The sequence below is a fragment of the Schistocerca nitens genome, chromosome 3 (assembly GCF_023898315.1).
Source record: "Schistocerca nitens isolate TAMUIC-IGC-003100 chromosome 3, iqSchNite1.1, whole genome shotgun sequence".
Lineage (NCBI taxonomy): Eukaryota > Metazoa > Arthropoda > Insecta > Orthoptera > Acrididae > Schistocerca > Schistocerca nitens.
In genome coordinates, this window is record NC_064616.1 from 177,915,042 (window position 1) to 177,938,938 (window position 23,897).

Below are 23,897 nucleotides of genomic sequence, written 5' to 3' on the forward strand. Positions count from 1 at the left end.
TTGGGAATGTGAATTATAGAATGAAAGTCAAATTAAAATGTCTGAAATTAAACTTATGGTTAAAAATAAGAACTGCAGATCTGTTACTACAACTTTAGTTTAGTATGCAATTTATTTAGCAATCATTACATCAATCAGATGTCATCTGATAAGAGCTAGCAAGAACTAGTGTTCTCATAGGCTATCCACAGATAAGCAGGTAAACCATCCAGCAACCCAGGCAAAGCGAGTTGCGGAGGGCAGAATGATAGTGAAATCCTTTTATGCAGTGACTAAATAAGTGCTCCATTTTTATAAAGTTTTTATTGACAACGTGTATAGATACAAAATACTGATTTAATGATTTTTTAATTCTTAGTATGATGATAATTTAGTTGACAGAAAATGCATTATCCAAAGTTATTTACATATCATTTTTGTAATTTTAAAACACTGTATTTCACTCTCATTGTATTGCTTCACAGTGTGATGTGAATCTCTTTAGGAAATTTTAAAGTGCCTTTGTATAATGTGATATTGTATGTTGGAGGAAAATGCAGAAAAGAAAGAGAGAGGAATTAATGAATGAGTAACTTTATTTTTATTTTTTAATAGCAAAGGAATTTGCAGAAGTGTATGAAAAATCTATGGAACCCAAAAATAACAAGAATAGTGTAGAGGTATCTTAGAACTGAGAGCGGGAAGAAGGCCTTTCATTGCACAGTTGGGACATTTGGCAACAAGAAAGAGATGGAGATGGAAGAAGAAGATTATGGTGAAGATGGAGGAGGAGGACCAGGAGGAGGTGTGTGTGTGGGGGGGGGGGGGGGGGGGGGGATGGCAGATTGAAATGGAGAAGCTGTCTTTTCTTTAATGTAGTGATGTGATACATCTGGAAACTTTATTGTAATCAAAAGTTTCGCGATGCTGTTTGCCCTTTAGAGAGAAATTTCTGTAAGATAACAAACATGTTAAAGAAAGCAATGTGTTCAAAATGTAAGCATATTGGTAGACGATATGAATAAATTAGAGTTTTAGGCTATCTTGAAGGTGTAGCCTTATATGGAAACATATGGGATATGATAACAGTCCAGACAGAGGATATTAGATTCGTATGAAATGTGGTGTTACAAAAGGATGACGAAGAAAATGAACAGGTACTGAATCAGATTGGTGGGAAAAGAAATTTATGTACAACTTGATTAAAAATAGGGACTGTTAGATAGGACACGTCCTGAGGCATCAAAGAATAGGAATGATGCAGGAGAAGTGTGTAGGGTAAAAACTGTAGAAGGAAGACCAAGGTCCTCAACCATGAAGTAGTAGTTTATCTGGAAATGATAGATGGAAGTGTAAGGCAAGGACGAGGGTGTAAAAATTGGAGGGGGAAGACCAATGTTTGAATGCAGTAGGCAGGTTAAAATGGTGAAGGTTTCAGTAGTGTTGCACAAATGAAGAGATTTCTACTGGATTAGACTAGCATTCTGCTGGATAGACTAGCATGAAGAGCTGCATCACAACAGTCTTTGGATTGAAGACAACCGCAATGACAGCCAAATTGATGACAAGAAAACCTATAAAGTACTAAACAATACATTTTGTTATCTAGAGCATAAAATTAATTCGCATCTGCTATTTCAGCAGTGTAAAAGTGTATCATGAAATAACCAGGTTATCACCATTTGCCGCCTATTGTTTTAAGTGCACGGTAGTCCTAAAATTGTGAGGAGTAGATGGTATAACAAACGTGGAGACTTCAATAGACGTATAGTATTTGGGAGCATCTGGCCATCCTGATAGCAGTTTTCTTTAGTCACATCAGTTGAATACTAGCATGATTTCCTTAACAAAATGGCTGGTTTCATCCTCCACAAATGTACAAATTGGGATAGTACTGCATCACAAACTTGTTTTAATTGTGCATTCTTTCTTTATGGTCACATAAAGATGATGATAACTGTTGATGTCTGCTTCACTGCGCAGTCATATCAAACTTTGGTTCACTTTATCAGAACATGGGGAATGAATTGTGTTCCATCTACAGTAGAATGTGAGCAACCACTGTGAATACTATCATATCTTGTTAGTGTTTGTGATGTACCTTCATGTGATCAGTTTTTCCACATTACTTTGGTTTGTTAGACATAGCACTTATGTTGAAGATGCACTACTGAATTGGTCAACATGTGCTTCCATCATGATATGACACCTTCCTATTAGAAGTCTTGAGTGTGAGATGATCACAGACAAATACCTGGAATATAACAAATCTATTAGGAAATGCCAGTTATGTATTTGTTTAATTTGCCCAATAGTACATCACCCTGCCCCAGCCCCCTCCCAACTGTTATTATTTATTCATCATCTTGTATTTAAAGGGCAACCAGATTCCTTAAAACACCAGTTCTTAATTAATTATTCATTCTACTACTGTAATTGTACTGTAGTAGTTGAATCTAATAACTAATTTTCAATGTTCACATAAATGGAGTGTTGTTTTTTTCTATAAATTCCAAATATTTACACTTTAGAGTTTTCTTCTTGATCAAAGTTAAATGCAGCCAAAAGTAATATGTAAACACTCAATGCAGTTTCATTACCCAAGAATAAATGTGAAAACTTCTTTGCAACAGCTTTTCTCCTGATGGTGTAGAATCAATCTAAACATTTATTTAACTATGTTCAAGACTGAGAGCTGGTTATTTAGTAGTAAAATATATTTGAAAATGCTTGCACGTATTCACTTGCTGTGTGCATTTCAGTTGAAAGATATTTATAGACCCATCCCAGTTAAGAATAGGGAATGTATTATTCTCAACAATTTAAGATAGGCCTACCTGAAAAGAAAATATCATTGTCAATGTGGTTAAAGTACTGTTTGTACAGTAATTTCCAACAGATATGTAAGTCTGGTTTAATATTAACTGATTTTCACTGAAGATGATTTGTAATTTCTTAATGTGTGCATAAGGTATATGGATTGTATATAGAAAGCAACTGCAGCTATGATTGAAAATCTGCTCTCAACAAGTTGGGATACAATTTGCTATTAAACTGTTCATTGTATTATATAACTTTTGTTACCTTGCTGTTCTGTGTTTCACATTTTACCATCTGCAATATATAACAGTAGCCTTCATTGAACATAACAGATTTTCATATCTGCATATGTTTCATTTGGTAGAGTGCATTTTGTGAATAGTAAATGAGGCAGTTTCAAAGATGTGTGTACTTTCAATGCATCTGTGTATCTGACAACAGTCATGAACAAATTGTAATGTTCTTATTGTGTGGTGTTTTATTCTGCTACAAGGTAAGGCAGTGTTATTTGCAAGCATCATAATGGAATTTAAATTGCATTGGAGATTGATGCAACTGAGGGTGGTCAGCTTTTCGGTACTGTTATGGATTGTGGTTAAGATTACATATTCATTCATTGAATAACATGTGATACAACTATCATATTGGAGCTGATAAGGTAGTAATGATAAATTATTGTTCATGCTTGGAATTATTTTTATCACTGAACTGTGAAAGCTGCTGCAATATGTATGCGTAAAATACAGTCGCTTTGCTTGTTAAAGTATGCAGTTGGAAGACTTTGTATAGATGTACTCTTAACTGGTTCTTTATATGCTGAAAACAGCAAATTATGTATTTACTTGTTAACATATCTTGGAATTCACATGTAAAAAAATGTTTAATTTCAGCAAAGACAATAATATTTAAAGAAAAAATTATTTTAATCTTGATGCTTTAAGTGAACCCATTAAATTAGCCAAGCCAACCAGCACCTGATTTGCGGAACCAATTGTACACTCATTACTATTGAGCATTTTTGTCAATTTTATAAACAGTTGCACATTTGATTTCATAGTTAAGTGTTGCACAGTTTCTTCTTGCAGCTGATTATTGAAATTTGAAGATTGTAAAAAATTGTTTTGCATTTTAACCAACAACTTATTCGTCTCTGTTAGCCTCATATCATGCTTTGTTATATTGTTCACAGTTTGTGTACTGATTTTCATTATCATTATTTTCATCATCATTCATAATGATATGTAAATAATGTTTGTTAGTATTAGTTATTTTTATGTTAGTATAAAACATAAACACCAAATCTGGAAACTAAAAAAGCAGTACCAGTGAAATGTAGCAGTGGTAATGGATTGTAAGGCAGTGGAAGGAAAGTGAGAGAGCAGAAGAGAGCAGGAGAAGTCATTTAAATTTTGGTGAAGAGGAAAAGTAAGCGTAGAGTGAGGGAAGCGAGAATTGAAAAAGAAATAAATCTGAATTCCTTAATGCATTGTGTAATTGAAAAGTAAGGGTCTTTTGTTTACATTTAAGTATCGATGTATCGGAAACACAGTTGCTCGAATGCATAACTATCTATTAACTGCTTACAAAGCTGTAGAAGTCTTTGTTTTTGGTTGGTAGTCATTTGGGTATGGATGACAGCAAACACCAGTTACTTACAAAAAGCATTGCTTCCACTAGTTTCAAAGTGCATGCTGTAATTTAATATTTATGTGCAAAATATTCTACAGCTGCTCAGATTCATTGGGAATTGTGCCTAGTTTATGAGCCTACAGTAATGAATGAAGTAAAAGGCCAGACAATGACCTTAAGACTTCAAAAGTGATTGTAAAAATGCACATGATGAAGAGTGGAGTGGCAGATTTAGTATCCTGACTGATTAAATTGTGCAGCATGTGGTGCAAAATCTATGATCAGGTTGACTGTTGGAGACTGCTGCTCAGGCTGATGAATTCCCTGTGTTGGATGCACTACATTTTACGTGTTTGTCATGAAAAAGTGTGGATATCACACATTATATGCAAGATGGATGCCAAAAATGTTTATTAGCCAACACAAAGAATGATAAATGTGTGCTTTTGAACAGATATTGTCAAGAAAAATGATTGGTTTTCACACATTGTTACGGGCAACAAGACATGCATATCCTACAGCAAAACATGATCAAAACAACGGTCAATGCAGTGAAAAAAAAAAAAAAGACTCAATCTCCTTATTCAAGCCAAAAATGATGACTTTCATTTTCAGGGATGAAAATGGTCTTCCTTTGGTTGACTCCATGGAATGTTGGTCAACAATTACAGCTGACATTTACTATGAAATGTTCATCAAATGAGATGAGCCATTCAGAATTGATGAAACAGCTGTATGGGAAAGCTCTCCTCCATGACACTGTGTGTTCACACTGTACTATCCATACCAAGGATAAGATTCAGCATTAAAACTTCTAACTACTCATCCTACAGTTCCAAACTTGTGCCCAGTAACTGTTACCATGTCTTGCCCTCAACTCTGGCTTGGTTGACAATGATGTGAAGAAAGCACCAAGCAGAAAACTTATATGCAGAGGGATTGAAGAACGTATTGCAACTTTACAGCTTATGGTTACAGCAACAGTAGTCTCAGAAGTCTGGCTGGGATGTAATTATGAGAAGCAAAGGTCGGGTACTGAGGTTGCAACAGTAATAAGTCACAAATACAAAATGGGAATTTCTGAGAGCAGAACAGGGATAGTATTGATATAATTGAAATTTTTTGTTTGTTGTATTGGTAATTGTGCCACATGCTGAAAAATATAATGTTTTGGACAGTTTTATCACCATTGGCAGTTGATCCAAAGTTGTTAGGGTGTATAAGGAGTCTTCAATCTTCACTTTAAGTGGTTATGGAATGATCATCTTAATTGAAAGGTGACATCACTTTTTGCAAAGATGATATGTAAGAAGTATGTCCCAAAACTGCAACCACATTGTAAACATTGTGAAAGTTCATGTGTGAGTGTTGGACTCTCTGCAGTTAGAAGCGTATGAATACTTCACACCATAGGCATACTGGAAAAAAGAGTAAACATATTACATGAAGAATTAATTATGAGAAAGCTTTGAGCAAGCTGAGTACCACATTTGTTGAATGCAGGCCAAAAACAGATGTGCAAACAAACTTTAGGCTGTTTTAAACCTAACCAACCAATTTTATATACCAGTTTGTTTCTGTGAGTGAAATGTGGGTCCACCATTTGAAGTAGCAGTCGACCAAGAGTGGAAGTATATGGTTCTGAAAAAATAAGGGGGGGGGGGGGGGTTGGGGAAAGCAAATATAATCTGTAAAATGGTTTATGTACAGTGTTTCCTGGAATGCTTACCTTCCATAGTGTTTGCCAATTGCTGTTTATGCCCTTTACAAATCTTTTGGACCAGCCAGATTTTAGAACAGAATGTTAGGCACTTGAATTGTAAAAGAGAGAGAGAGAAATATATTCAGAACAAGGCACCTGTCTTCAAAGAACTGAAGTAGTAAAGTACAAACTGGATGGACATCTGTGTGTTTCATCAGTTTTGCACTTGTGTATTCCTACAGCTACTGAAATTTGTGGCTGGGATGTTTAGAGTCCAGTGAAGAGGCTACGGCAGCCTAGTTCTTCAACAACTGCTCTTCAAGAATGAAGCATGATAAGCCAGGTGTGTTTAAAAAGGCGATTGGGTCAGAAATTAATGGTGTTCTTTAACTAAAAAATTATAACTTTTTACTGTTAGATTGGTAACATTCAACATCGCTCTTGTATGTGGAATAATTGATAAATACACTACAAATTTGACTGATGAAGAAGTGTGTTAGTATTCTTTCACTGAAACTTTATTTTATATTTGCATAATATTTACAATAAAGTTTTCTGAAGTGAAAAGTGTGAATGTGCTGTTTGCAAACTGAATGATGAAATATTATGTTGGAGAACCAAATGGGCCCTACGAGCTGCAAGATTAGGAGGTACAAGTGTGTGCAATTTGCTAGGGGTGAAATCATATTAACATTTTCCAATTCACAACTGTCAAGAAGACTGGATTATCACAAACTGTTCACTGAGACTACACGACATGGTATTGCAGAAAATACATCACAAAGCCTTAAGATGCTTTTATCATTCACGTAAGTTGAATATCTCCTGTCAACGCCAGAGCTTCTTATAAGCTCCAGCCCATACAAATACTTGGCTTTTGTCCATCTGAATTTAATTTACATTAATCTTCTACATTCCTCTGTGTCTTGGTTTGCAAATATTTGCTTCTTGACTTTTTATTTATAAAATAATCGTAATAATCTCTGTGCATACTCCTACTCACATGCCCCCCCCCCCCCCCCCCCACACACACACACATACATACACACCTCTCTCTCTCTCTCTCTCTCTCTCTCTCCCTCTCCCTCCCTCCCTCCCTCCCTCCCCCCCTCCCTCCCCTCCCTCCCTCCCTCCCTCCCTCCCTCCCTCCCTCCCTCCCTCCCTCCCTCTCTCTCCCCTCCCTCCATACACTTTTCACCTTTGTAATTTTTTTTGTTTTATCATTTGTGATAACTCTCTGTAAATTTATTTAGCTTGGTTTTTCTCTTATATTCCTCACCCCTGATTTCCATCTTATTGGTAACTAATAAGTTTCGATTATTTGTCTCAACACAGGTAAATAATTTTTGAGGCTTTCTTCTTAGTATCTCTTGTAGAAGGGAACCTGGGAGCTAGTTCTGACAGGTTAAAAAGTAAAAACTGTTTTCGTAACTGCTCCATTTTATTTCAAAGGTGAAAAGGTGCTTCCGTTGTGTACAGTAGATAATAGGCCATTGCTCTCATGTTTTAATTGTGCATTTTAAATCTACAGCAGTGTGTTCCAGATAAAATATTTTATTAGTTGGCCTGCATTTTAAATATAAGTAAATTGTATTCATCAGTATTAAACTGAGAGTTGCATTTTCTTTTCTGTTTATAATTCCAAAAAAATGTTCTATCTGTTACCAGAATAGCATCTTAACCAAAAAAAGCCTGTTGGAAATATTTGGTATATTTTAAGGCGATAGATCAAATTTTATTTTATTTATTTTTCTGTGCAAAATTGCGTGACCATGAGTTGTTGCAAAATGAATCAAAGTCGCAGATATATTGAGCAGGTTTTTGGTTTGGTAATAGAAAAGTTCTACAAGGAAACAAAATTAATGATTGAGAGTAGTTACCATTAATCAAACGGTGCAGTTACTGGTACAATGGCTGTTTTCTCAGCTTATTCTGTATGTGTTGTAAGTAGTGTGTTTCACAGGATCATTGTTGGTGGGTGTATGGGAAAGACTCTGTTCTAATGTTTACAGGGTTCTGTGTCTCAGGAAGTGTGTTGATGAAAGGTAGTTTAAATTGTAAAAATTGTAGTTGAAGTATTTAGGTATCTGACTGAGCAAGGTACTTCCTATCAGAGTAAATGTCGAGGAGAAGACTAACAGCACATATTGATAAGATCTGCTTGCTGCAACATATGCAGTGTCCATAACTGCCCAAACTGAAACTGTAGGGAAAAGAGTTTACTTATGTGAAGTATTAAATGGATGACAATTGTGAATTTGAGGTATTGTTGCTTGTTGGTGGGTTTGCTCATCGTTCAGCAGTGTTGTGTGATATTTGTGGAAGAATATCTTTCATAGGTATTTCCATTCTTGTCCTGAATACTCTTCAATCCTGCATGTATCCTGTATTCGACCTACTGCTTTAGATAGATGGTTTCTCTTTCATTAAACTGATTGTGTTGATCCTTGGTATGATGTCCCAATTTAGAGACAGTGTCTAAGTAATGACAGCAGTGCTGTCATTTCAACAAATGACAGTGCGAAAATTGGGTACATTTATGGGATTATATCATTATGAAGATACTACATAATAAACAATCACTTGTGATTGTAGAATACAATTGTGTTTGTAAACCATACAAAATGTACTTGCAAATTAGGTCTAAATTATTTATAAGCTGATAGTGCAGTTATGCAAACAAAAGCTGCAAGTTTTGAACAAAGTTGAATTTAAATAATGAATCCAGTAGAAGAGCCTTTGTCTTCATGGAAAGATGTCTCTACACATATGTACATAACAAACTGCCTATTGGCTTCTGTCTCAGGTTCTTCGGCCGACGTTCATCTAATGATTTTTCTGACGTTTTGCCAGCACTAGTGGCTGGCATTGTCAAAGCTTCACCCTCCATTGCCGGTGGTGAACTGGAGCCGAGCTCGCGGGCGCAGACTATATGTACCTGGCGCGCCAACGTCCGAGGGCTTCTCCGCGGTCATTTCCGGTGCGGTTCTCCTCTTGCTACCTGCGACGGTCGTTCGCTGCAGTACGGGAAGCCAGGATCCGTTGACCTTAAGGCTTTCCTCTTTCTTGTTCAAGCTGTTCGCGTGTTTTTGTATTTCTACAGCTTCTCTGAACAAGCGCGTGTGATAGTGGTTCTCTACAGCCAGAACTTCCGTGTCGGCGAATTTTATTACGTGGTCGGTCTCATTCAGTGCGTGTTCTGCCACGGCCGATTTCTCCACCTGCCCCAACCTGCAATGTCGCTTATGCTCCTTGATCCTGGTGTTAATGGATCGTCCAGTCATCCCGACATAAACTTTTCCGCATGTGCATGGTATGCGGTATATTCCCGACATTGCAAGTGGGTCTCTTTTCTCCTTCGCCGATCTAAGACACTCTTTGATCTTCCTTGTCGGTTTGAAGATCGTCTTTACGCCATGTTTGCGCAATATACGGCCGATTCTGTCCGTCACTCTGGGAATGTATGGCAGAAAGGCCGTACCCGACATTTCTTTTTCTGGTTCCTTACTTCGCCGAGTGTTTGGCTCAGTTACACTTCTAATATAATTTGTGGAGTACCCATTGCTCCTCAGGACTGTTTCCAGGTGTTGCATTTCTCGTTTGAGGTGTTGCGGCTCACATATTCGTCCTGCTCTCGTTACGAGCGTACTAATCATGCCCCTTTTCTGGCTCGGGTGGTGGTTTGACAGTTTGTGCAGGTATCGGTCCGTGTGAGTCGGTTTTCGATACACGCTGTGTCCCAGGTTTTCGCCGTCCCTTGTGACCAGCACATCTAGAAATGGCAGTTTCTTGTCCTTTTCTACTTCCATGGTAAATGTTATGTTGGCATGGAGGCTGTTCAAGTGTCTTAGGAAGTCACCGAGCTGTTCTTCACCATGGCTCCACACCACGAAAGTATCATCGACGTACCTGTACCACACCTTAGGTTTGCAAGTCGCCGAGTCCAGTGCCTGTGCTTCGAATTGTTCCATGAAGAAGTTGGCCACCACTGGACTGAGAGGACTACCCATGGTGACGCCTTCCAGCTGTTCGTAGAAGTCGCCATTCCACGTGAAATAGCTCGTGGTGAGACATGCATGGAAGAGCTTTCTGATGTCTAGCGGGAAAATGGAACCGATGTGCTCCAGAGCGTCACTGAGTGGCACTTTCGTAAATAACGAAACAACATCAAAGCTGACCAGGATGTCGTTTGGTGCAAGTTTCAGTTTCTTCAGCTTCTCAATGAAATGTCCTGAGTCCTTAATGTATGTGTCGGTCTTCCCCACGTGTGGTTGGAGCAGAGAGGCCAAGTGTTTTGCCAGCTTATATGTCGGTGCCAGAGGAAATACGCAAAAGCCTCAACAATTTTGCATATGTACATACTTCGGAATACACCACACGGTGAATGCTGTAAAGTACCTTGTACCACTATGTCATTCTGTTTCCTGTTCCACTCGCAAATGGATCAAGGGAAAACCAACAGCATATATGTTTACATATGAGTCACAATTTCTTTTATCTTGTTTTTGAGATCCTTGTGCAAGATGTATATTGTTAGCAGTAAGGTGGTTCTGCAGTCTGTTGCAAATACTAGTATTTAGTAAAAAGAGTGTCTTCTTCCCTCCAGGGATTGTCATTCAATTTCATGGATCATTTCTGTAATAATTGCATGTTGATTAGATCTACCAGTAACAAATGTAGCAGTGCACCTCTGGATTGCTTTGATGTCTTCCTTTAATCCAAGCAGGTGGGGATACCCAACACTCTAGCAGGATGCAAGAATGGGTCACACAAGTGTTCTGTACGCAGTCTCCTTTGTAGATGAGCTATACTTTATGTGAATTCTTCTTGTAAACTGAAGTTGACATTTTCCTTTCATTACAACCACCCCTACTTGCTCATTCCATTTCATGTCACTTTGCAGTGTCATGCTTAGATATTTAATTGATATGACTGTCGAGCACACCCCACCAATACTGTAATCAAACATCACATCATTTTGTTTCCTACCCCCATTATCTTACTTTTTCACAGTTAAAGGGAACTACCACTAATCATACTAAATAGAACTTCTGTACAAGTCATCCTGTATTCTACTACAGCCACTCACAGACAACACTTTCTTATACACTACAGCATCTTCAGCAGACAGTCGCAGATTGTTGTTCACTCTGTTCATCTGATCATTTATATATGTTGAGAACAAGAGCAGTCCTATCAAATTTCTCTGGGGCACACCTGACAAAACCATTGTCGCTGATGAAAACTTTCCATCTAGGACAGTATACTGGGTTCTGTTACTTAAAAAGTCTTACGGAGTGAGGTTGCACAGTGGTTAGCACACTGGGCTTGCATTTGGGAGGACAGTAGTTAAAATCTGCATCTATCCATCCAGATTTTGGTTTTCCATGATTTCCCTAAACTGCTCCAAGAAAATGCCAGAATGACTGCTTTGAAAGGACATGACCAGTTTCCTCTCCATCCTTAAAAAATTCTGTATTTGTGCCCCATCTCTAATGGCCTCTATGTTGAAAGGATGTTAAATACCAGTCTTCTTTCTTTCCTTTCTTTCTTTGAGTCACACACATATCTGAGAATCTATTTTATGTGCATGGATCTTTGTGTGCCACTACCAAAGATTTTCCAAAAATCTAGGAGTATGGAATCTGTCTGACGTCCATCATCCATGGTTCACAGGATACTGTGCAAGAAAAAGACAAGCTGAGTTACGCATGAGCAATGATATGTAAATCTGTGTTGATTTGTAGATAGGAGACTTTTTCTTTCAAGGAAATTTATTGTATTCGAATTTAGAATATGATCAAGAATTGTGGGAGAGCCATACCTAATTGTGTGTTATGATAAAGCAGATAGAGAAATTGCTAATGAAGATAGAATTTAGGATATAGACCAAATATTGGTCAAAAGGTGTTAGAAGTGTGGTACAAATCTGAATAATGTTTAATATTAAAGTTTATTTTCCTACTTTGTTACTTGTTGTAGTTGACAGACATGATCTAATTGTACACAATGAAATATATTTACTTCCAACTAGTTGAATTAATTTTGTTGGTAGCATGAACACCCTGCTACCTTTATATATATATACTTCCAATAGGCTTCTGTGGGAAGTATGGTAGTAATAAAAGGCACTGTGACAGCTGTGGCCTGTGTTAATGTTATTGTGGACTATGTGCGTTGTGCATGATGATGTCCCACAGGCAGAGGCGTCTTCCAGCAAGATAATTATCTGTTTCACAGGACAAGAATCGTGCCACAAGGGTTTAAGAAACATAATATTGAACTCATGTTGATGTATTGTTCAACAAATTCACCTGATGTGAACCAGATGGAACACATCTGGGATGCTGTCTGCACCCACAAACTAGCAACATGTAATTTACAAGAATTGCATGCCCTGTATGTAGACATTTACAGCTACATACCCCCAGAAACTGATCAAACACTAGTTGACCCCCAGAAACTGATCAAACACTAGTTGACTCCTTGTCATGCAGTATTGCTGCTGTATTGTCTTCCGAAGGTAGACCAACACACATTAATGGTTTGGTTCATCAGTGTATACATAATTCAGATTATATGAGTAACAATCTTTTTCCTCTCACATTTGCATGATTATGAATCTAGTTACCCAAGTGTGTAGTTAAGTTTTATGTAATTGTAACCAACAGCCAACAAAAACCTATCTGTTTTAGTCAACAGTTTCTGAAATACTACCTAGTTATACTCCATGAACAATAAAAGAAAGTGTGTGTGTGTGTGTGTGTGTGTGTGTGTGTGTGTGTGTGTGTGTGAGTGAGAGAGAGAGAGAGAGAGAGAGAGAGAGAGAGAGCAATTACAAATAACACCATCTTTTGGATTCTTGCCAAGACAAGACCATTTCTTAGTAACCAGTATCAGAAAAAACAAGACAAAATTTTCTTTGAACTTTTGAGTAGTCAAAAGACCAATGATCAAGTTTCTGATACAGTAAATTTGTGTTAGTACCGCAAATCTGGAAAAAAAGAAAAAAGATACAGGAATAAGGGAATAATTGCAAAATTTGAGCCATTCTTTTTTGTGTAAATAAGGGGAGGGGGCCGCAGAAATACTGTTATTTGCATTGTGTAAGAAACTTGGGTGATCATCATATTACAATGTTTGTGGCTGCACTGCCATAGTGGAGAAACAAAACAATTGGAAATTTCAGTGTAACACAACACATCCTGTTGTCTGTTTTGGAGTACATCCTGTTATTGTTTTGGAGCAGATGTTAAAAAAGGATTGAATTACTGCACCTCATACTCTTAAATGTTCATTTAGAACAAAAATTAGACAAACATTTTTTACATTTACATTAAAAAAAGGCTGTGTGAGAATCTACAACAGAAATGCCTGTTAATATGAAGGTTTCATTATCATTATGTAGCACCTGGCTCCATGGTTGGCTGTATCAAATGTTCCTGAATGGAGAATAGTCTGATGCTCATGTGATCTAACTTTGTATAGATTTTTGTAGTTTCCACACAGGATGATGAATACTGTAAAAGAGATGTAATTAATTGGCCGAAGAAAATAAGAATTTATATCAACCGTGTTCTACATGAGGAAAACCAGAACAAGACCCAATAGCTGTAAAAAGTTGCTCCCTGGCTACTGACTGGAAAGTCTTATCTGCTTTAATTTTTTAAAAAAATGATTGCAATTATTGCCATTTAGGTCATTATAATTTGAGGCATAAACTAGTTGGACCAGATATGGACAAAGTTATTAGTAGTAGCTTTGGTATAAAGAAACAATCATGCCTTTTTCCCGTAGAATTTTTAGAAAAATGTGGGTCAGAATGACAAAAGCTGGACATAACACCACACATCATCAAAACAAAACCAGTGTCTTATATCATATTGCTACCTGAATAATTTTGATAGATACTAATTTGAAGGGGGAGTACAGTATTGCTTTATGAAGTCACTACTTTAAAATGTATTTTTATTTATAACTATTATATTAAGTATTCTATTATACTAAGTATTCTTCTCCCTAGTCTCTTTTCCACTTAAATTGCCCATATAGTCAGTCATTTTGTATGGTACCTTTACCAGTGGAAGCAGTAACTGTGGTGGGTTTCATAGGCGTAGTGCTTCTTACTCCATCCATGTTTCAAGGCATTTTCAGAATACTGTTTTGTATGTAAGTTTTGCAAATGATGATTTAAAAATGTTTTTTATTGAATGAAACAAGTTTATTGTTACCAGTCACTGTTTACTTGTAACCATAGCACATTTCAGAGGTCTATGAAAATGAAAATGCATAGCTTGAAAAGTAACTATTATGATATACCTTCTGCTAAATTTTAGTTCAGTTTAACAAGATAATGGAAAGAAATTAGCTTGGAATTTGTTGATAACTTTACCCAGGGATTTGCTTGAAGAAATTACAGAAAGATAAAATCGGGGTTTGTTTGACAAACAAGTCCTGTGGAATAGCCAGTGCATTACACCATGCTGTGGTAACTTTCTCTTCAGAAATTTTGACACAATAACTACAAAAACTGTTTACATATAGGTATGTTTTTTGTGAAGGTAAAGGCATAGTACAGGGCTGCTTGTGAAAATTACTGAAAAATTACAGCACTGTTTCACAAGATATTGTCAACATCAAAAGCTATGATATGATAAAAGTACGATTTTGAATCATGTGGTGTATTGTATTGGAGAAAGTGTGGTTTTCTTAATAACAAATTTGATTTGGATAGGGTAGGTAGTTCACTGTAATAGAACTAACTATTACAGTGAAATTTGGAGTTTACAGGCTAATGAAAGCTGGATATGCACTTCTCTTTATTGTAGACAGTATCATGAGGGTGGAGGGGAGGGGGGGGGGGGGGAGAGAGATCATAACAGGTACAGCCATACATTGGCCATTTTCAGATTCTATATGACATAGGTGAGATTTGGGAAAGAAGTTTTAGAATTTAAACTATGGTGTTTGCCAGACAAGTTGCAGCGCCTTAACAGGAGATAGCAGTGCTTAAGTTACCATTGAGATCTCTCCTAAGATTGTATCACTTGAGTGGTTGATCCCTGTTAAAATGACAATTACTTTTTCCATGCCCTGTATAGACAAGAAAAGAATCTTTGGTCGGACCCATAATATTACACAGAATGCCCAGGATCACTATGGAGAAAAATATCAAGTGGGCTGTTTTGAAAAATGACCAGGAAAGAAGTTTTTTCTAATTTGTTGCTAAGTATGTTTATTGTGAGAAAACTGCCAGAGGATGGTAATAAAACGTTAGTTAGTGAGGAGGTATGGTGCAAAAGGCAGAGGACTCATATTTGGGAAGAACTGGATTCAAATATCTACTTGGCCACAGTTATTTAAGTTTTTTGTGTTTGTTTATACTCACTTCAAGTAAATGATGAAATGATTCTGTAAGCGGGCTTATGGCCACGTCCTGATCCCAACTGAGTTAGAGCTTCATCTATAGTGACTTGAGCACTGATGAGCTTTTGGAAACTAGCTTTTGTTTTTTCATTTTGTACATCCGAAGTATATACTTAATTAGCTGTTCATTTACTGCATCAATGTACAGAATAAAACCAGCTATCTGTTTTTTTTTTTTCTTTCCTTTTTCATTTATAATGTTCACTTGTTGAAATACAAATCACCCTGGAGGAAAATTCTGGGTTTGTTTTGTACATGTAACTAGTAAAAATGTATGTGAAATGTACATGTAACTAATAAAAATTGAAATTATTGGTTACCTTTAGGATTGCACTATTTTTTATTCTAGACAAGAAAATAACATACAATATTTTGTGGCATTACAAAATGTGTTGCAGAAAAAATTAACACAATCTGATACTTCAGGTGCTGGAAAAGTGTGGGCACGCGACCCCCCCCCCCCCCCCCCCCCCCCCCCCCCAACACACACACACAGTGCATGCACATGTGGTTAATCATGAGTGGGCAAATACGAGTATTATTATGATGTAAAAATGTAATGCATTCTGAAGGTTATGAATATTTAGATGTGACAGTTTTATACTCAAATGGAAGTTTCTTACGCCAGTTTTAAAATTGAGACAAAATTTTGTGGTTTAAAACTGAGTATGCAACTACAGTGATGAAGGTGCTGTTATTGCGAACCTAACATAACATAACGGAACCTAACCTAACCTAACATAACCTCCATTGTGGTTAATTGACATGCAGTTGCCCACGGCATGCATCCTTATGTTACATTCACTTTACCGGCACACATCACGTGAACTGAACCCTCCAGAAGCTAAAGTAAATATTTAGTGTGTCTGCAGCTTTTCACCCACTGTGCAGGATTGAGGTATGAGAGAAAAGGCTTGCATAACGTATTAAAACAGTTCCAGAATGAAACTTAGTCTGTGACAGTGTGTGCACTGTGTTTGGAATGTCCCCTAACAGATTAAAACTGTGTGTCCTGAACCAAGAACATTGGTTTTTTGTGGGCCAGTGCTTCTACCAACTGAGCTGTTCGGGCATGGCTCATGACCTACCTGCAGAGTTTCAACTCTGCCAGTACCTCTCTTTTACTTTTCAAACTTGCATAATTTGTCCTGTATACAAGTAGACATGTTTAGTCTGTCAGGTAGCTATTGTAATTGTTACTCATTTAAACTAGTCATTTTAACATTAGTTGTGCTTGTTCTTTCAGTCATTACTTTCATTGCATCATGTAATATTTTTCAGTTCAGCCTTTTTTATCGTAAAACGTTTGTAATGTGACATTAATGAATATATGCCTTGAAAAAAATACTTGCTGTTGCATTTGCTTGACTTTCTGTAGCTTCAATCACAATCACTTCTTTATCGGCAAAATCATGCAGCCTGCTGCAGAATTGCTGTTTCTGAGAAAGCAATAGTCACTCATCAGTTGCAAAGTATGTCCTACTCAATACTACTTTCCACAATTTCTGTGGACAGGTGTCCACTGTGACCATTATTGCACTTAGTAGTTCCCCGTAAAACATGTTGCCTGTTATTCAGGTACTGTGTGTTTAGAAGCATCACTATGTACCTTTCTTCAGGAATTCAGAATTTTAGGCAGTTTTGACCTTGTTTTGTTGAGAATTTTATATGGGGCCCAGCATTCAGTATTCACCTCAGTATTCAAAGATTAAGCTGCTTCTCATATTGTAGTCCACTCTATTGTGTAGCAACACTGGAACTTGGAGGACCGAGTGATCAGGCTGAGAAGTTCTGGACATTCCTACAAACACATGTGCATTATAATCAGAAATAGAATTTCAGCTAAATACATACTGCCTGTATAGGGGGAAGACTTTAGAAAATTTAGAAGAGCTTAAAGGATTTATATGCTTTTATACTGTAATTTACGTTCAGAACTTTGAAATTACATGACAATATAGTACCTCACTCCCTTCAGTATTCATCTGTAATGTGTAATGTATTCAGATTATTTATTTATCATATTTGTACATGGTTGAATGTGACATCTGTGTTTCGATGGTTTCAGGTGATGCCAAAGCCTGTGAGCACCAGTGTGATGCACGCGAAAGGAGAAAATGCATCAGTTGATGAAGAGCAATAATGCAGTTGTGCTTTCAAAAACAAATTCTTAGAATTTCTTATATTGAATTTAGCTAGCTGTTGAATAAACAGATAGATCACCAAAAGTGTTTGATTTCTTTCCTTGTTTTTATTTTTGTATCTTTATTGAACAAGAGTGACTTTGAATTGTGTATTTTAAAATATGATTGAAAGAGGTATCAGGGAACTTCTTCATTGCTTGTATCTGTCTTAATTTAATAGTGCTATCAGCTTTTATTCCAATCAATTCATCTTTATATGCTGTATTTTACCCTCAAATACAAAGTAATTCATAAGACATGCATATTCATAGACCATGCATGTTCATACAAAATGGAATGTACAGATTGTCTTCGTGTTTTTAAGATAATTGATATCGAAATTGTACACATTATTTATTTATTTGCTCCAAAGTCTTTTGCCTTCATATTATTAGAAAGATTGTTTTAAATGCCTTTTTATTGACAACAAAATGGCTATTAAGATGCAACTTTTAGATGATGGAGTATGCCAAATTAAATTTGGTGTGATAACCCTGCTCATTGGTTAAGCTGAATTATTTGTGCTAGTGTGTGTGTGTGGGTGTGTGTGTGTGTGTGTGAGAGAGAGAGAGAGAGAGAGAGAGAGAGGGGGGGGAGGGAGAGAGATGTGTGTAGTTTTTCTGTTTTGTATTTTATTGCTCCTCATGATTTATATAAAATACTTCTCTTCCTTTCTGATTTTTGTTACCGGGTAACAACTTTTTGAGCAGATTGTATGAGGAATTTACTATTAAAAAGCCACAGTGATCATGTGACACTACAGTGTTACATTGCCATGCAGTTATTTGACACACACTGTAATTATCTGTTACTTCGCATAGGTGACTTCCTTTTTACGACATATCCAAGTGAAAATCTGTACTGTTTGCAGCTGTATATATGTTGTAACAAATATCACACAAATGATAATATGGAGGAATTACCTGCTATTAGGCTATAGTTAGAGTTTCTGTCACATGAAAACAGCAGTAGAATACTGTAAGTTAAGGCTTATAATAATATTTTCATTCAGATAATTTATTTTGTTGCTATGCTATGTTGCATTTTTGTATCTGAGTATAGTCAGTGCCTGCTGTAGCATTATTTTGTTGTTGTTGTTGTTGTTTTTGTTGTTGCTGTTGCTTTTAATTTTTAAAATTAACTTAGTCATCAGCTCACTACCACCTCCAAGATAAAGAATTTATTCATCTCATAAGATAAAATTACGAACTGCAATGTTTTGATCTGTGTTAATTTAAAGATTTCAACCTGGTGCCCATAATATTGATATACTAAATACTTAGTCGTTCGAGATTGACAATGTTAGTTTTTCAGTGTTACATGGTATATTACTGTGTGATAGAACTGTGATGTATCGTGCTAATGTCAATGAACTTTCATGTACACTGTAACTTTTTGTTCTCCTTAATTTTGGTGTCTATTTCAATTGGTAGTGTTCTGTGGGTGTTATATGTATTATTATTATTATTATTATTATTATTATTATTATTATTATTATTATTATGTTTATTTCATGGGCTCTCCTGCTTTTCTACAATGTACATTCTGTATGTGATTAACCATTTGTTGTTGGGTAGATCTTGTATACATTATTGGGCATGATCAAGAGGACCTACAAAGATTTAACAAAAAGTAAGAATGTTAAGGGTTGAATGTTTTTAAATTGAACTAGCCTCTGCCCAAAACCATTAACTCAGCGCAGCATTTATTCCCACTCATACCACTCTGTTTTCAAGTTTTGTTACATACTATGCATGTATACCAATAATTGCATCAATATCTTAAGAGCAATGACTGTAATATTCAGGGAATTTTGTGCTTTACGGGAGAGTAGCACAGATATGGCAGTACTTGGATGAACAAATAGTTGCAATGCTTTGCAGAATTCCTCTTGTACATACTTTTGTGCTGTAATGAGCACCCTTGTAGTCTTCTGTCACTCTAAGGAACACTTTCTTGATTATCATTTCCAATGTTTCCGATATTCTTTGTGACTCACATGATCAAATCGCTGAGAAAAGGCCCCCTGCCTGCCTCCCTCCCTCCCCCCCCCCCCCCCCCCACACACACACACACAGACCGGTAGCAGCAGCAGCAGCAGCAGCAGGAGGAGGAGGGGGTGGGGGATTGTATAGAGGTGGAATTTGTTTAGGCGGCAATATTGTCTAGTGCTGTTATGTACCCCATGACATATGAAAGAGAAGTGTGAGGAAATGAGTGTGAATGAAGTATCTGTTTCATTTCCACATGCTCTTACCTGCCCAATTTGTCAGGTTTCATTTCAGTTCAAAGATTTGTTGTGACAGTAAAAGTGTGACATTGTATATTAGAAAATTGCTTCAATGAGTTTGTTTCAGGTTTTGTCAAATTTCATTAACAACAGAGTCTGTGTGAGTAAAAAATTCCACTATTGGTGTAAATGCTCCGAAGAGAGTTGTTAAAAATGACAAACCTACAGCATAATCTAGCAGCTGCTGCATGAGAAATGACTTTTGATTATGCATCTGTTTTATCTGGAAATCAGCCAAGAAACATACTATATTTCATTCAGTTAGAATCACTGCATTTGAATGACAAGTGAAAATATTTTGTACAATGTATTTGCTCATTTCCTACACTTATTTCATGTTGACCACTCCCATTACACATATTCCAGCCACCTCAGGCTCTGCCAGTTTGAACATTACACTTTGTTCCTTGCTAGTGATACATGAAGTCTTTCTAAATTAATGAATTAGTGCATATGAAAACGGCAGAAGATATCAGTGAAATGAAATGTTCCCTTTCATCACACATCACAATAAGTCAAGTACATAAAAGTAGCTATAAATGTTCACTTTTTATTAAATAAATCAATATGTATAGCTTTAGGTCACATCATCCAGATATTAAGTAAAGGAAGATAACACGATTTTCTTTGAGGTAACACACTACCTGGTGTGTGTTTGGAGCTTAGGGGCACTCATTGCTGAGGTTATCAGCACCCACAATACCCAGTATATATTACATGGCAATGAAAATTGGTTGTTAAAAGATACAGAAGATTGTGCCCCAAAATGCCAAGAAGAGTAAGCTCCAATTGTGTGGCTTTATAGGAAGTGAGAGAAAGGAAAGAACATTTTTGAGAGCAAAGAAAGATTAAGGAGACTCTCAGAACTTTGATTGTAAATGTTATTGAGGTAATTTAAAGCACCTGTGGGCTTTGTTCATTATAATCTGCAAGTATTCATTCATTTCAGTTTTTCCCCTTGTTGCTTGACCTTAAGAGACTGTATTGTACATTTAATTTTTTAAAATTTTTATGTAAGATATATAAGAAGTTACCTTCATAAACTTTGGGCCCGTGTTCCTCCCTTTCATTAAACTTAACCCCTTTTTACCTTTTCTGGGGAAGAATGCTGTAATGAGAGAAAGATGGTAAATATTTTGGATCATGCTCTTTGTTTCTTATCATTCCTTACATGTGCTTGCATTTCCTTAGTGTGTGTGTGTGTGTGTGTGTGTGTGTGTGTGTACACGATTTTCTGAATGTGTTCTCCTTTTCCTCACATGTAACTCTAGCATAGCATTTATGTGTGCACAATTATGCAGTTTTTCTTGTAAACTTTTGATGGTGGGCATGTAATTTTTGGGTTTGGACAGCTCATACATTTGTGGAGAGTTATATAAATCAGTCCATAAATTTTTTTCTTTTAAGTTGTTAATAATTCAAAGTGTTATTTATTAAAGAGACTTTTGAAAGAAAAGTGACATGAAAGATGAGTTACCATGCTCAATATTTCACTCTCGAAAACTGAAAACTTGTGTGTTTCTTCTGTACTGTTTCATCTCCATCACCTATGCTACTCCATTGTAAAGTAGAAAGTTACAAAGTTCAGTTACCTAAAGTATTATATATAACAGTAATATGTTTTGATTTGGCATTTGTTGTACTTAGTGTGTGCGCATGCATGCCATGCATGTGGGAGGGAGAGAGAGAGAGCTTGCTTGCAAAATGCACACTATGCAGTGGAGTACAAAATTGTGAAATGTGAACACACCACTTCTTTTGTATCTCTGCCATACATTTGTGTGATGTGGAATTCACAAGAGACCATTTCATAAAATTAAATATACTGGTCATGAATGTATGTAAAAATTGGAAGTATTTTGAAGATTTCCCATTGGGTGTTTGTGATTCTAAAGCTTTTGTGTTCTGAATTGTCTATATACATTGAATATGTGTTTTGTCTAACAGATAACTATAGCTCATAGTAATCAAATATGCAATAAGTAACACCAGTGAAGTTTCCTCTATTTGAGTAACAGTTGGCTCCCAGATGTTCATACCAGTGTATTCTCTTCATATTTTGGTAGTGTTATATGAATAATTATCCAGTGGAATGTATATACTGGTGTACTGTTCACCCTGGGTTTCCCTTTTGATATAATGTGTTTTTGTATATTTCAGTAGCTTGTTTTTTAGTACTTAACATGCCTCTTAAATGAAACTAGTGTTACGAGGAACTGAAGTAATATGAGTTTAATGGCATTGTGAGAACTAAGGGACATTCATATGCATTGAAAAACAAGAAGCAACAAGTGTCTTTTTCAACACACCAAATGCAAAACACATAAAATTTTAAGGATTATTTCGGATGGTAAAATAGCATGTGTGTGTGTGTGTGTGTGTGTGTGTGTGTGTGTGTGTGTGTGTTTGTGTGTGTTTTTCATGTTGTGAGAAGAATGTTATGATTTTTCATACTTTGGCATAAGAGACTTTACTGTTGAAATTTTAATCATCTTTGGAAGATGAGTAAAAGCTCTGGGGGCAGAGAGAGAAGTTAAAGATGGATGGGTTGTTCACTCATCCCCAGAAGTAATCTCCTGTAATATATAACTTGTTATCTCATCAAGTCATTTATAAACACATAAATAATAAGTCAGATGTTCCCTGTATTATAAAAGCTGTTTATTTTTGTATAGTAGCTTTCACAAGGCACTGCTTGTGATCTTATCTTTAGTGTGCTGATGCAATTGGTACACAGGGATATTTTTACCTTATAAACTTTTATGAAGCCTATAATAGTGACCTATGCAGTATGTTGCTTCTAAGCTTCATCCCATACATTGATAGTGTGGTTCATTGTTACTTAAGTGTTTTGTATGTTGTTTGTAAAATGTATATTGGTGTGATGTAAGAAACAATGCTGATAAAAAGAATAAGAAGAGCATTTTTGGTTCAGACATAATGCATCTGTTTAAATTGCTAATGAGGCTGTGTATGTGATTAGAAATTATTAATTAAATGAAGTGTTTATAATTTTGTTAATGTGTTCTCAGTCTATGAAATTTACACTGTGAACTTTTTTTCTATCACATATTGAGGAATTTTGTAATAAAGTTACCCTAGTATAGTTGATCTTCAGGATGAAGTTGTTGCTAGAGATTGAAAGACTGTTTCTGCCTTCAGTATCAAAAGATGAAATACAGGGTCCTGAAACAACTGTTTTGAGCTCCCGTGTGTGTGTTTTCGATACAACTAAACTGCAGGAAAAGTTGAGCACATACATTTGGCAAACATGACATATTAAAGATTACACCATAAAGCTTTTTTCAACCAATTCAAAGGAGTGATGAAATCATTAAAGTCTTATTGAGAATAGTAATACATGCATGAGAAAACAATATTTGTGTTTATTCAACATGGTTTTTAGAATGAGTGTAATCTGCAGCAGCTGATTTAGCTTCCCTTAAATATTCGACGGTACAAATACTGCAACTGTTGATGTTGTGATTGAGCCACATAATGTGCACCAGATTTCTACATAATGCTGCTAACTGCTTGAATGCTTAGTATGTTTTGCCTCTCTCCTTGATTGTAACAGAAAATGAGATCTTGATCTTGGTCATATCATTGTTTAGGAATTGTAACTTGCTAAAGTGGTCCCAGTGCAACATGTTGCGGTATTGAGATGGGATTCTAATACCACAGCCATGATTTTAGTCCTCAAGCTACACGAGCCCACTGAGTACTGCCTGTCTGGGTTTTGTTTTGGTGGGGTCAATGTTACCATGGTGGGTGCCAGTCAGTACTGTTAATTTCTTATGCCAGTACTATGTGGTGTATGCTTGAGCATCCATTATTAATGTGATGCAAAAACATGCATGTTGTAGAA

The 23,897-nt window shown here is 36.4% G+C and overlaps 1 protein-coding gene across 1 annotated transcript in view; it reads left to right on the forward strand.

Annotated features, from left to right (window-relative positions):
• LOC126248121 (cyclin-T) overlaps positions 1–17,983 on the forward strand; it is a 137,067-nt gene extending 119,084 nt beyond the window's left edge. Inside the window, exon 10 of the mRNA XM_049948805.1 lies at positions 17,625–17,983. Coding sequence (XP_049804762.1) covers positions 17,625–17,699 — 75 coding nt within the window. The 3' untranslated portion in view covers positions 17,700–17,983. The remainder of the gene's footprint in view (positions 1–17,624) is intronic.
• The last annotated feature ends 5,914 nt before the right edge of the window (positions 17,984–23,897 follow it).